Source organism: Heliangelus exortis, chromosome 15 (genome assembly GCF_036169615.1).
Source record: "Heliangelus exortis chromosome 15, bHelExo1.hap1, whole genome shotgun sequence".
Classification (NCBI taxonomy): domain Eukaryota; kingdom Metazoa; phylum Chordata; class Aves; order Apodiformes; family Trochilidae; genus Heliangelus; species Heliangelus exortis.
Window position 1 is genome coordinate 3,736,183 of NC_092436.1, and position 15,029 is coordinate 3,751,211.

General features: G+C 44.7%; 1 protein-coding gene across 3 annotated transcripts in view; it reads right to left on the minus strand.

Annotated features, from left to right (window-relative positions):
* Nucleotides 1–310: 310 nt before the first annotated feature.
* Nucleotides 311–15,029, minus strand: part of KLHL3 (kelch like family member 3) — a 54,817-nt gene continuing 40,098 nt past the window's right edge. For all 3 annotated transcript variants that reach the window (XM_071758461.1, XM_071758462.1, XM_071758463.1), the window contains 9 exons: nt 11,252–11,368; nt 10,162–10,311; nt 7,647–7,764; nt 6,813–7,010; nt 5,998–6,099; nt 3,427–3,555; nt 1,566–1,706; nt 1,208–1,351; nt 311–958 (listed from right to left, as the gene is read on the minus strand). In XM_071758461.1, coding sequence (XP_071614562.1) covers nt 930–958; nt 1,208–1,351; nt 1,566–1,706; nt 3,427–3,555; nt 5,998–6,099; nt 6,813–7,010; nt 7,647–7,764; nt 10,162–10,311; nt 11,252–11,368 — 1,128 coding nt within the window. In that variant the 3' untranslated portion in view covers nt 311–929. The remainder of the gene's footprint in view (nt 959–1,207; nt 1,352–1,565; nt 1,707–3,426; nt 3,556–5,997; nt 6,100–6,812; nt 7,011–7,646; nt 7,765–10,161; nt 10,312–11,251; nt 11,369–15,029) is intronic.

A 15,029-nucleotide genomic window follows, 5' to 3' on the forward strand; every position in this document is an offset into this window, starting at 1 on the left:
TGTATGTAATATCTCTACATTAATGGCAGTGTAAGGTATTTCTTTTAACACCTAAATGATCTATTATGAAATGGCATTGAGATGCTGGACAGAGCTAGAACTGGAGCTTTCAGCACAGCTGAAACATGTGAGTTGGGAATCCTTTCTATTCAAGAAGCATTTGTTTCACAGGAGCAACAAACCCTGTGGGAGCAGCACATGTTTTGTGGGGTTGCAAAGTTCTGCATGATTCAGGTACTGAGACTTCAGCCCCAGGGAAGGCACTGCCCAGCAGGTCCCATCACGTACAGCAAACAGCATTCATGGCAAGTAGAAAAATCACATGGTATTTATTTCCACCACACGACAAGCATTTCAGTGATACATACAGTAGTCCAGTGGCATATACAAACGTTTGACTGAGACAGTGTCACACTCGAGCCAGAGCACCCTGTTCCAGTCCATTTCTGCTGACTACTTTTCTCAGTTGGTACTCAGAAGTTCCTATTGCCTGTAGCAAAGTCCACCCTCCAGGCACAGTGAGTAAATAGTTCAACTGATAATGTGCACAGAGCATCAGTAGTGAAGAAATCCAGAAGTGTTTGGTTTTTACTCACGTGCCCAAACGTAGCAGTTTTGTTTCACTCAAGAAATCCAGTGCCTGCAGTCCAAGCACAGTGTTTATCTCAGGACACTAACCATTGAGAAGAACAGTTGATTGCACCACAGATAACAAGCAACACCTCGTGCCTAGCATGGAACATGCCCCCAGAGGGATTTTCGTTTCGCTACACAATCCACTGCAGAGCAGATGATGTTTGTAACGTATCACTTGTCATGCTAAGAGGTTAACAGCAATGAGATGGGTCAAGTCAGAGGTCAGTCATCTTCTCAACACCACCTAGCTGGATCCATTTCACCTCTGCTCCTCACGTGGGCTTGATAGTGTGTCACAATGGTTTGTGAATCACAGCCACACCTGTTGGAAGAATGGAAAAACAGTTAGTGCAGGAGCAGCTCCTGAGATGTGATGTGACCAAGACCACCCTGCAAAGTCGAAGACCAGCAATAGATTAGGAGAGAAAAAGGTGGCTACTATTTCTGTGAAAGTTTCCTCTATTGAAAGCCACACAAAACATACGAAAATGTAAGAATAAAGTTTCAGGAGGCACAACGCTGAGTTTATGAATTCCCTGAGCTGGCAGCAGCTCTCCCACTGACTATTTACCTGCATAACTTCGGCCTGTGCTCATGCTGGTTGGTAATAACGTCCACTTGTCCGTGGTGGGATTGTAGTATTCCACTGAGGCCAAATTACAGGACCCATCATCTCCTCCCACCACGTAGAGGAGACCATTCACAGCACACACACCTCAAAGCAGAGTGCAGATGGTTAGACATGGACTAACTCATCCCTCACAACACGTCCCCTGCCATGTTCCAATTCACCCCCAAGCAGATACCTCACCTTCCATTTTTATCACTTTGTTACCATACTGATCACTTACACCACTAGCATATTAGTTGCATTAAAAACCACACAGACAACTGCAACCAAACACCACACAAAGGCTTATTGTGGTTACCTGCATTTCTTCTACACATATTCATGTCTGCTACTTGCTTCCAGGTGTTTGTCCCCGGATCATAGACTTCCACACTCTTCCTTACTAAGGGACCATCATGCCCCCCAGTAGCATACAGCAGCCCGCTGAGGACACCAACACCTGCCAAACAGAGCCCACCATCAGTCAGACTGACCAGGGAAAGGGCTGAGTGCTCCTGAATCTTCTACTCTCCGCCCACCACACAGCACTACAGACCTGCACAGTAACACCTGGCAGATTTCCTGACTTCCAGGGCTGTTCTCCTTCTGAGTTGGACCTCTGTTTATCAGAGATCAACAGTCTGGTCCCATGTCATTCAATCTTTTGGGGCTTACTTGTTCTCTCACCCCTGACTGTTGCATCCCACCCCATCTCCTCCCCACCTTCCCGATCTCTTCTGCAACGGGGCCCTTTGCTTTCAGCATCCTCTCAGCCCCACTGCCTGGATCGGGGTCACTCCGAGGACTTGGGGACACCCGTCCTCGCCTCCACTAGATGTCAGCACCGGGACGGCGATGCCGGTGGCTGGGAGCAGCGCTCCGTGTATGGAGCTGTGCGGTAAATCCTGATCAGCTGCACAGGCCACCGGAGGTGTAACCCACCGGAGGGGTGGGTAACAACCAGAACTTGGGAAGCAAAACTTTCAGGCTGGGAATAGGAAATAGCAGGGCAATTTGGCAGCAAGAGCATTCCTAGTACTGAATCTGATTTGTGGAGATGTACTTGAAAAGCAGGACTCAGAGCAGAGTGCTCCAACAACAACAGAAAATTCACCGAAATCCTACAGACACAAACCATGAGACATGAGACACTCATTCTGCTCTCCTGTGAAGTTTAAGCATCAAACAGATAATAAAAACCTCTTCAACTGAATTCAAACCATGAATGTGTGACCATATTCACCTCACCTGGAATTACAGAAAAGGTGTCAGAGGGTGGAAACAAAGACAGTGTAGAGAGCTGCCTCCCAGCTGCCCAGCTCAGGAGGGAATTCCCACCACAGCTTAACCTGTAGGGTCATTTCATCCCATGCAAAGGGCTTCCCCTGCATAACTCCACTTTGGTGTTGTACCAGAACTGCAATTTGACATCAGGGAAGACCCACTGCACACACAGCAATAGAACCAACATTAACACGTTTCCTTTCATCTGAAGATGATTTTAAAAGCAATGAGTAAGAGGTTTCATCTTTTTCAAAGAGGAATAGCAACAGAAAGGGCAAGTGCCTACCTGGCCTAATGTCACATAGTAAGTTAAAAAACATCAAGACTAGGATATAATCCTTTTTTAACATGACCTTAGCTCTAATCCTCCACATCACCAACTCATGCCATACACTAAAAACCAGCTTAGCAGGGGCAATCTGAGACTAATTTTGTTACCTTGTCCTGGTCTGCACATCACCCAGTGCAAATACACTTTGTGATGCAAAGCACACAGAGAAAATCCAAAAGGAAAATTCACCCAACAGCCCCCAAAGACAGAAGAGCAGGAGGCACAGCCTGGCTTTCCAGCCCTTGCCTGAGCCTGAGCCTGGCCACTTGGAAAGACAACTCTTTGCTTACAACTGAGATGCATCTGTTAGCGAGGCAACTTAGAAACACTGAACATTATCTCATTAATCCAGAAATTAATTTCAATTTGGCAGATTTTAACAAAGCCAGGAGAGTCACTGAGAGCTTCCAAGCAATTATAGCTTTTTTCCCCTCGTGGGAAACGGCGAGGAAATAACAGGTTGCACTTAGCCCGGCAATGCCAAAACACACTTTTTCTTCCATTCTGTGAGCAGAGGAGAACCCAGTGATCATCTGCTCTTCAGATGCCATCTCAGGGGCAGTACCTGCACCGCTGCGCCGAGTGCTCATGTCAGCCACGTAGGTCCATTCGTTGGTGGCTGGGTTGTACTGCTCGACGGTGCTAAGGCACTGACGGGATGCTCCGTCGTAACCCCCCACAGCATAGAGTTTACCTGGAAGAGGCACACACATTGGCATCAGCACTATGGCTACAACTGATTGGCTTCACCATCATGTCTGAGGACAGATCCTGGCTGAGGGAGGCCCTGGGAGATGTGTCTAGACCTGCTGGGATGTCTGGGGGAAATCATCCCAAAGGGATCTGAAGGAGACTCACAGATAGGTGGGAGTGGTTTTGAAGCTGTTAACTTGTCAACCAAGACAGGGAAACAATGTGACACAACAGCTGGATTAGAAGACAAAAACCCAGAGGGTTTTCCAAAGGATTTGTTGCCCCAGGAGAAGAGGTAACATCAAAGCAGGTTCTGCTGATGGAGAGTTTCCTCCCATTCATGTGCCACAAGGCAACGTGTGCTGTCCAAGGTTGATTCTGTACACTAATTACAATATTACATGAGCAATAAATATGCCTTTTATCTTAATGTAATACCTGTATGGAAATCTAGTCCTGATTTTGAAGAACCTTGGGCCATACCAAAACTAACTGGTGCTGCCAGCACAGCTGAGCCCAGCCTGCTCCCTGGTGCCAAGCAATTACTACACAGAAGATACCACAGGAGATCTTCACAGCATGGATACCTGTCCCTGCCCACCTCAACTCAAAAAACACACACTGAGTGAGACTGGAAAAATAACATCAGACATCACAGGACTATACCATGTGTGTAAGAAAGCTGACACTTCATCAAGTCTTCTGTTCATAGGCCTCACTGATACTGTCTTCTCATATAAGCTTATCAGCCTGTTTTGCACAGAGGGAGTAAACTCTTTGGGCATTTCTTGAGTGTTTCTTTACTAGAGCACCTAGAACAAAGGTGTTCTGGTTCAAGACCAAGCCTCCTAGACACTACAAGAAACAACCCTTAATAAAGTTCAACAAATATGTGGGAAATTCTAACTATTTTTTTTTACCCATGGAAAAGACCAAATTTCAAGCCATAACAGCAGAACCTGACCACAAATAAGCTACATTCTTCCTGTCTCCATAAACATTTCAAACGTACATGTGCTGTTGTTTCAACCCACCTGGTGTTAGTCAATGAATCAAGGCAAGAGTGCCAGGCAGAGCAAGACAAGATAAAGCTCCCTGGCTGGCATATATTATCAGATATTTTCACTACCCACAGATATCAGATCAATCTTCACCACATTCAGATGAACACTCTGGATTAACTGCAGGCTGCAGCTTGCTCCCTACACCAATCTGATGAGCTCTTCTTCCCCATCACACACCCTCAGTTTTTTTTATCACAGACTCCAACACGTGCAATGCTTATTTGCAGTTTCAAGCAAAGCAAAGGAAGAAGATTTGGTTTGTCTCCAGCAGAAAAGCTGTCCACAGAAATGCAGCTCCTGGGTACTTACTTATTTATTCCACATTCCAATGACTGACCCATTTTAACAAATCCCACTGACTATCAGCAGCCCAGCACTTCACAAGCACAGCCAATTCTGTAGAAGATGCTTCTTAAAATATGCAAATTTAGCACAACCACTGCTATTTATTCTGAATTTATCTTCTTTCCTCCTCTCATATAAACACACTCCATGTACACAAACACATGTCATGTATTTCCCATGCACACAGGTCACACCAAGCTGCTCCAAAGCTCAGTTTCTAACAAGGCTTGTGACAACAGCTGCCCCACACTGCACTGACTCACAAGTGCTATGGCAGGCTAAAGACAAGGTCAAAGAAAACCTTTCACCTGCTTCAGAACTGATTTTGCTACAAGAGGAAAAGATTCCTACTTAAACTGCTCTTTCTCCTGGATCTAAATCAAGCAGCTTAGCCCCACTTCACTCAATTTTGGTGCTGACAAAAGGTGCCAGCAGCCACCATGGCTCCTCCAGACACCCCCTGCACCCACATCACCTGCCTCCCGCAGCACTGGCATTTGCCATCATCAGTCCCTCTGCTCATTTCCAAACCAGAACAAACTGTGCTGTTCATGCTGGCAAGCCTGATGTCAATAAATGCAGGTTTTGGTATTCCTGCCAAACCACCAGCTCGGGGCTGTGGGAGGAATGATGCTCCTGTTTTGGGGGAGATGGGGATTTTTGGGGATGGGTACTCCATCCCCGCAGCATCTGCTCACAGCAACAGCATATGCTACACAACACCATGTGCTTTCACTGGCCAGAAGCAGCCCAGAGAATAATGATTCAAAGAAGCTTGCACACACCTAATGGCATTAACAGGAGGCATGGGCTGGTCTGATTTGGATCTGAGGTTTTTGGAAAGCTACATGTGATTTTTCACTAAGATAAAGAGGAGAATGGAAAAAGCTGCAGCCTTTACCTCATATAAAATAAATCTTAACCAACTAGTCTAGACAACAGTTCCTGAAGTTCCCTCCTATGTAACTAAACAATTCAGGCTTCTCTTTGACACAGTGATATTTGCTGGATGGAAATGGCTGCTGGTTTCTTACCCTCCACAACTCCAACTCCAACACTGCTTCTTCTTGTATTCATGGGAGCCACAAAAAACCACTCATTGGTTTTATAGCTATAGGCCTCAACTGATGCCAGACCTAGTTAAAAAGGGGATACACAGGTTTTCTAATTAAAAAAAAAGAGAAGAAAAAAAGATTGGTGTTGCACTTTCATCTGCCTTCCACCTCCTCCCAAGCCCATAATTCCCCACACACTCCTGCAGCCCAATTTTCTATTCCCTTGCCTTTCAGGCTGGGACCAACACTGTCACCTCTTCAGCAACTGGAAAAACTGTCACCCCATCACCCCTGCTGTGGGAATGTTGCCCCTCTGATGTGCTGGGGACACCAAGAAGCAGAGTCCAAACCCAGAAGTCCTTTCAAGTGTTACAAAAGGCCAAAGTAAAGGTTTAAAAATTCCCCCAGACTCTGTTGCTTTGTATTCCTCACCAGCTGAATTAGTTTAGGGCTTAACCAAGTGGCAAAGCTCTGCAGCAGAGGCAGAGGTGTGAATCTAAACACGCAGTTATGCCAAGATAAATCCACACACGTACCCCATGAGATGCCCTGCTGCCATTTTTTTCATGTTGCTATGAAAAAATTAACTAGAATAAGGAAAAAAAATCCCTCTTAGATCGAGAAAAAACATATACAGAGAATGAGACCGGGAAAACTGTATCACTAAAGAAAAAAAAACAGAGTGAGATTCTCTGCAATTACTGATGGGTCAGAACCTCCCTACAGCTCTTTGCAGAGGTCTCTGTAAACATTTTTCAGGTCAAGCACTGCTTGGTTTTTGCTCAGCCACGTACCAGTGCTGCCATCAAAGCCTCCCACTGCGTACAGGAGATCATTGAGCACCGCCGCGCCCAACGTGCTTCGTCTTTCCTGCATGCTGGCTATGGATGTCCACTGGTCCTTCACACCATCATACACATCAACAGTCCGTACCCTTAGAGATCCATTGAAGCCCCCAACAGCATAAACATTGCCAGCCATAAATACCACACCTGAGAAAAAAAGGAGAGAGATTTTTACGTTTTTTTGGGGTTTTTTTACAGACAGCTTGGGAAGCGACTGTCATCTCTCTGTCAGACTGAGTAAGACAGCAGGGGAGAGCAGAACATGGGCAAGGCTTTGGCATTTTCTGCAGTACTGGAGAATGATAAAAGTATGATAGAACATATATGTCATGTTGAAGGTGAAATGTACATAAATACATGGCAACTTAAGGCACAGATGCATTTCAAACTGGAAGGAATAACCTTCTAAGTCAGAGAGCACATCAAATGACAATCCACGTTGACAATCCTCTTGGAAGCCTTTAGAGGAACACTCCCAACCCACCAATCTGCTCTCCATCACCCACTTCACAGCACTGAAAAGGCCTTACTCATCTCCTTTGATTTTCACTAGAAACCAGCAAGTAAAACTGGAGACAGACAGGCAAGAACAACCCCTCTGGAGAGCATGAATGAGAAGGATACATGTGTGTAGTGAAAGAGGAGGAAGGAATGGCAAAAAGAAATTCTTGAGGCCAGGGGCACAGAAGAAAGCTAACAGGATGACTGAGAACATCCAGCCAGCCTTGCAGAGTTGCATTGGGTAAAAAAAAAAATGGGTTATAGCACGTGTTCCTGTGTTACCTGCTCTGCATCTTCGGGAGGGAAGCTCAGCAACCTGATCCCACCTCTCCTCCTCAAAATCATAGCACTCCACACTGCGAATGGCTTTGGGTGCTTGTCCACCCACCACAATCATCACCTGGAGAGGGAAGACAAAAGCCAGAAAACCTCAGACACCAGCCCGGGCAGCTGCTCTCTGTAAGGAAACCATTGGCACAGCCTGGTCAAGTGTAGCTGCCAAAAACATGTTGCAGGCCCACTAAAAGCCTCTGCAGGAGGGAAAAAAGTTCTCTCCAATGCAATGCATGCTTCATGTGTCAGCACCATTCCTCACCATTTCTGAGGTAAGCAACCTGCCCCATTTCCTCATGAAAAACAAAACAGAGGACAGGACACACAAGATTCCCCACCAAAGTATTTTTAAGTGAAGAGCTCAGTGTAATTTCCACTGTTCAGTCATTATCCCCATGGTGCTGCTAGAAATAACCAATGCCACTTAGCAAATAAAACCTGACAGCTGTATTGCCACCTGTGGGGAAGGCAACACTCAGGGAAATCACCAGGACTATTAAGACTGCGGGTGCAGGGCTGCTGAAGGAAGTCATTTGTCAGCTTCATTGAGGCTTTTGGCTGCAACATGGATTGATGCAAATCCAGTAATTAATCCCTAAATTCCTTACAGAGAGGGAAGATCTATATGATGGTGATCAAGGGCAATCTCAGGAGTATGCTCTGCCAAGTCAGGTTTAAGATGCATCCCCAGACTCCATCCCCAGCCCCAGACTCCATTCCCAGGAATGGCAGAGCAGTGGATACTGAAGGAAAAGTGGGAAGACCTGGACAGCATGCAGTGTGGTCCTTCCTAAATCTGCCCTGTCTGCCATCAGAAGACAAACTCCCCAGGGACTCAGTGACTTGCCCAGGGGTAGTGGTCCCAAGAGTAAACATCTGATCACTTGAGGGCTCTCCATTAATCCTGAGTCCTGCTCCTGGGTACTGTGGACCAATGGATGCATGACAGTGTCCAAACCACCTACACCTACAAATAACTTGACCTGCACTTTGTTCTGAACACGTTTCTATCCTCCACAGCTATCAGGAGGCTGGATTTGCTCCCCTTACCACAACAAATTGGCAAGTGCAAACACTACCCAAGACAGTCTAATTTTCACAAGGCCAAGGAGCTGGAAACAAAAGAATGGGGCTTCAAATATAGTCAAAGAATAGACAGGAAACTGGTGTTAGCCTCTGCAAGTTGGCTTTAAGTAGCTGAGGGGATAAGACCATCACTTGAGGTCACCAGGGTAATGAGCTCAACTCCAACCACGGTTGTGTTACAAGTACAGAGCTGGATAGCAACTTAAAGAATCTGAAGAGTACGAAAACAGTGGACTGTTACATCTATAAAGATGAGAATGTGACATTAAAAAACAAATTGAGTCTCAGTTAGCAGCCTGACTACAAGTTGTGTAAGTCTCTCATAGAAATCTGTACAGCTTCACATAATTACTGAATTAAAAGATTTCACAGCAGACTGTAATCCCTCATTCCCAGAACCAACAGACCAGATGAAAGTTTCTCAGTAACAGGATTGCTGGAAGATCATCACATTCTCCCCTTTCTTTACAGTTAAAAAGAAGGGAGGAGAGACCTGCAGAAGATCTGAGTATGTGCTCATAACTCATGCTACAAGAACCTCTGAACTCATTGGTTCACTGTTCATTTTCACCCTTAACTACTTTAGTCCTTGAACAAGCATCACCTCAGCCTTCATAATATCCACAAAGCTGTGTTCTACCAACTTCATCTCAGCACCAGTAGATGGAAAGGACACAACACACTGACACACTCTGCAGAACTGCAGTTTTTCAGTGGACAGTCCACAATCTGAGTATCTGAGCAGTCCCTCTTGCCACAGATCTCGTACACCACACCACAAACCAAGCTCCCTCTGATTTGTGTTTAGAAAAATGCACTGTGGTTTTGATGTCTTAGAATTTCTGAAAAGCTTATTAATGCTTATTATTAAGATATATTGTGCTGAACTGTGTTTATCTCTGGGGCACAGGGAAAACAGTTTCTGTTATCATTTCTTTCTTCACTAATAAAGTGGTGGCCAGAGCATCCCATGCCTGCAGGATAAATACAGGGAGTAACAAAGATTATTTATTCAGTAGCTGCTTTGAGTCTATTGAAATTCACTTCAGACTTCCTGCCCACGGGTCTGGGTGCTGTTATTTCCTGCTTTCCAATGATGGAGACAGGAAAAGGAAAGACACCTACTGTGACCCTCCTCAGCAGGGCTGCACCACAGTGCTACGAAGCAGCAGAAACCTCAGCCAGCACTGCAGTTTATCCAGTTTCATTATATAGCTTTGGTGGGCACAGGCAATTCCAGAAGAGGGAGTAAAGCACTTCCAAGGACAGTCATAGCATCAGTAAGAATTAATGTAGAAAACACAGAATTTCTTTCAAACACAGAAAATGCCACCAGTAATACAGTGTGAGGTGAAACAAAACTAGAGACCTGGCTTACCTTTGGCAGGCTAACAGGAGTCCTTGGCTTTGTCCTAGGATTCTTTATCAGCTGCCTTTGATCCAGAGGAAGCAAATGATACTTCATGGCCTCAATAAGGAAGTCTTTACAGGTGTTGTTATTCTTTATTAAAGCTTCTTCTTCAACTGTCTGAGAACACGCACACACACGAAAGATGATTTAAACTCAGAGCCACGTGTAGAAAGAACATGAAACCTGCAATTTATCTTACAAAGTATCAACATTGGGAAAACAAAATATGCAGAAGACAGAGACACCCAATTCTTTCCAAAGAAATACATGCAGTAACAGCCATGCTTCTCAGTATCACTCACAAGCAGCACTTATCCTTCTATCTTACCACCCTCTGCCAGACACTTAACTCAGAAGAGGAGAATTCACCAGGAGTCTGGGTACAAAGTAAGTAATTTCTTAGTCAGAATTTTTAAGGAGAGGTAATATCTTTTACTTGATCAGAAGATCAAGTTGAGAGGAAAAAAAATGTGATGTATTCATCTTGTGGACACCAATTTTATCTCAGTTGTATTGATTTTTTTTAGACACATGATAAAAGCATAGAAGACAAAGAGCCCATAGGCCAACCACTTTTTGGGGGATTCTCAGCTCATTATCAGTGCCCAGACCCCAGGAATTAACTTGTCAGGAACAATCTCAAAGTCAGAGATCACATCACCTGCCATCACACAGACCCATCTCTGACCCAGGTCTTAAGCCAAAATTATCACACAAAATGCATTTTCACCAAGGTAAATTTACCTGCATGCCAGAGAAAAAAAAAAAAACTGCACAAGCTTGTACCACCACCACCTGGCTACATTCGGGGTGATAAACCCCAAGATATTAACTTCTAAGTGCTTCCAAGAGGGGCAGGAGCTCAGCTCTAGGCCCTGACAGATCACAGGTCCCATTTACAAGAAGGTTTCTGCACTCACACACTGACTGCAGAGTCCACCCAGTTTTTCTTTTTATTTCCCTGCTCACAGACTCAGTGGCACAAACAGCCAAGCCATTGATTAAGGAGCTCCTAGCAGCTTAAGTGCAAGTATTAACTACTTATTTGCAGACTAACCTGTACAAGATAATCTCTGGGCAAAAGGGGCAGGCGAACGTGCTCCATCAGTTTAGCCATGTGCTCCAAGCGAGATTCCTTCTCGTAATTTATCCAAGAAATAACTGCTTCAAAAACCTACATAGGTAATGTACAATTAAAGAGAGAAGAGAGAGCAGGCCTGCACAGTCATCTACTCAGAATCAGAAGCATTGTGATTTTTACAACATGGAAGGAAAGGAGGTGCAAGATCTCTATCAAACAGATGAAAAAGTCACGACTTTGCAGAGAACACAAGCACCCCAGCAGAGAAGAGGTGAGCTGAGCATGAATATTAATAACCAACTTCAAATCTAGATGTGCTGTATCACTCTGAAAGCCAAGCATGCATCCAGGACAATCATAAACCTCTTGGACATTAGCACTGGAAGGCAGCCAGGAAACTTAATTAGCTGGCCGATACTTGCGTTGGACATTATCCATGAAATCAGGCACAACAATTACTCCTGATAACAGAGATGTCCCCTCCCAAAGCAGTCTGGCCACACAGTTAAGTCACCACACTTAATATTACATTTAATCACTGCACCAGTTCCTCCCCAGCCCCAAAACCAAGAAGTCTTAAGGACAAGTTCCCCACACACGCAGGAACATCCACCTGGAGCCAGGCAGTCATTTCACTGCTAAAAATACCCAGGTACTTCTGCAGGGAAACAAGGGCACACTGGGCTTCTGGTCTAAACCAAAATCTGTTTTTTCTCCCAGATCCAACCAGTTCTGATAAGGATCCAAACACTGACTCAGTAACAAACTGGGGACAAACTAACCCGTGCAGCAGGAGCCACGCAGAGCCCTGAGTAACCAACAGACGTGGATAGAAGTGTCCTATGCAGGCTCCCAGACTGAATATGTATAAGCTTGTATAACTGTGAGCCTCACTCCTCCCAGGAGAAAGGCCTAAAAATGTCACTGGAAGGAGGGCAGGCTTCCTGAAACACCCAGAAAGGCAAGGAGAGGGGCTGGTGCAGTCTCAGATGCTTCACAGCAAGATCCAGAGCCTTGCAGTGGAGTTTCCCTGCAGAATCAGAATTAAATTCCGACCCTTATCTCACACCTGCAGGAAAAATTCCCCAAGTGTTCTCACTACCAAGTTGCTGATGGGGGGCTGAGCACAGCCAGCTCCTGCAGACCCTGCCTGTCCCATATTCCCCCAAAAAAGCATCACTGGCCCTGCACCCCAGCACACTCTGCACATGCCCTTGGTTTCAGCTTCCCTCCAGGGTCACCAAATGGTCAAGCTAATTTGAACATGTATTTTTTTTCTTTCTTTCTTTCTACTCTTCCTATCAGTCCCCAAGAAACCATTTTGTCTGGTCCAAGGTCACTAATTTGACAAAATTAACCACAACTGAGGGCACCATCTCTCAGTCCCCAGTTGTGGCTGGCAAATCTATTTGTATCCTCCCACACAGGAGAGGCAGAGTGCAAAGAGCTTTCCTCCTCTTAAATTAAACTGTATACTTTTAAAAAGCAGTAAACCATCAGCCTCATTTCCTATGCCTACAAATGCTCATGCTGAACTGTTTGGAATTCGGGATCTGAGGTGATGATTTAAGCAGCACAACAGGGGGCAACATAATCAAATCCCAGAAAATGCAGAGGAAAATAACTACTGCAGAACCTTTAGGTATTTTAAAATGAAAATAAATAAGCAAACAATTTCACTTTGGCTACAAGGCATTTCAAGTAGAAACTAGGTTGTTGTAAGATTTTTAATTGCAAATGAGTGTAGAAGAAGCAAATGTTTAGCCAACAAACATGCTTTTCATTAACCTCTTCTGCACAAAATCCTGACTGCAAAACAGGTCACAGGACTGGGCCATACCCAGCTACAGACCAAACTGACAGGGAACAATTCTTATAGGAAAGTAAAGGAGGAATAAAGTGTTTCCTCTGTGCTGGAGACTGATCCTGAGTTAGGCTGACACCCTGCCATTACCCTGCTATGCCTACTCTAAACATAACATAAATGTTTAGAAAATCAGACTCTGGCATCATTTGTTGGCTCTAATTCCTAATTTTAAGAGAAGAGGAGAAAAACATGACTCCAAGACAGCAATATCTCTATTTAAAGGCCACATCTGTCTCCAATACCTCCATGCCCCCCCTCTGCACACTGTCCCTGCTGCAGACCCTGAGCAGCTGCTGCCACTCCCCCAGAAGCCAGGTTTTTCCAGCTTTGCAGGACTCACTGCTGGGATGTGATGGAAGGATGCACACAGCTTGGTAATGGAAGTTACCCACACAGCTTTATTTAGAGCAGAGGCATGGGCTGAGTTAGTGGCTGGCACCTGCCTGGCTATAGGAGCCCATCTGAGCTTGGATGAAGCAATTTTCCCACTCTATGGAGTAGAACGAAAAAAAAACCAAAACCTGGAATATCCCCCTTTTGCACACTACTTAAGCAAAGATGTTTTCCCAGTCTCTTCAGCCCAATATCCAGCTGTTAGATGCTCCCAGGAGTGAGGACCAAACTATGCATCAGCTCCTGCTGCGTGTTAGTGGGCTCTGTGTAAAATCCCCAATCCAAATACCCCAACTCTTAAAAAAATGTCTTTTGCCACTATTCTGAGCTGGCAGGAGCCCTTTCTCAAGGACTGGAAGCCCCTCTATTTCACACATCATGAGTAAATATGAATAAATATGACTTTTTAATAGTTTTTCCTTGCTTGCATACATTATTATAATTGAAAAGCCAATTAGGTCAGGTACAGAAAGCATTGATAAAACTGTCTTCAAAGTACTCAGCTGTAGCAGAAAAGGGCAGACAGGGACCAAAATAAACCTTTGCCCTAGGTGCAACTGGCTGGCAAAAGCAAAGGGAAGAGAAAGGAGGATATTTGAATAAAGGGGGTAATATTTGAATAATGTTGTCACCGTTTTACAATTAAAATAGCTTTCTGTAGTAGCAGACAATTTTTGTTGTTGTGATGGCCTAGAGGTATGAGTATGCCAAAATTTGTGGAGATTATGAATATATTTTATTCAACCAATGGGTATTTGTTAGGGGGAGGCAGAGGAAGGGGAGAACAGACAAGCTCTTGGGCACACATGTCTTGTAGCACTACAAGGGCAGTAACACTTCCCTCCCTGGTCTTGTTACCTTCTGGCCCTGTAAGGACTCTGCTATAACAACTTTTCAGTGACACAGAGACAGAAACACTCTGGCTCAGTACATGGGTGACACATGGTAAGAACAGGAACCTCTCGTGAAATCTGGCTATGACATTCAGCTCTCAGATGTTTCAAGTATTTGCCTACTTACATCATCTTGTTGCTTAAAAATAGTTGTCTATCCATCACATGCACATGCATACACAGAGACATATGTGTTTATACACAGATCTACACACACAAGTATATTTTAAAATTTTTTTATAATATGTATGTCATAAATTAGCAGATCGAAAGAATAAAGGTCAGGAAAACTGCTGGTCTGTCATGAAGCTAATGTTAAACAGCAGCCTCCAGGTCTGTCCTCAATTCTTAGCATTTCTTTGGACTCCAGCACGTATTTCATGTTTGTGTTCAAATCCCATTCTCTTCCCCTCTCCTGTATCTGCAGCTTTGAATGTGCAGCTTACGCTTCCATTTCCTTCCACTGCCTTCCATTCTCAACTTTCACAATCAGCTAAAGAAATACTGGGTTTGATTGTATAAAGCTCAGATGAGGGAGGGAGTACTTTGATTTCTCTGGGCAAAAGGCCAATAAAAGCTTTTTAACAATGCTGCACAGGGC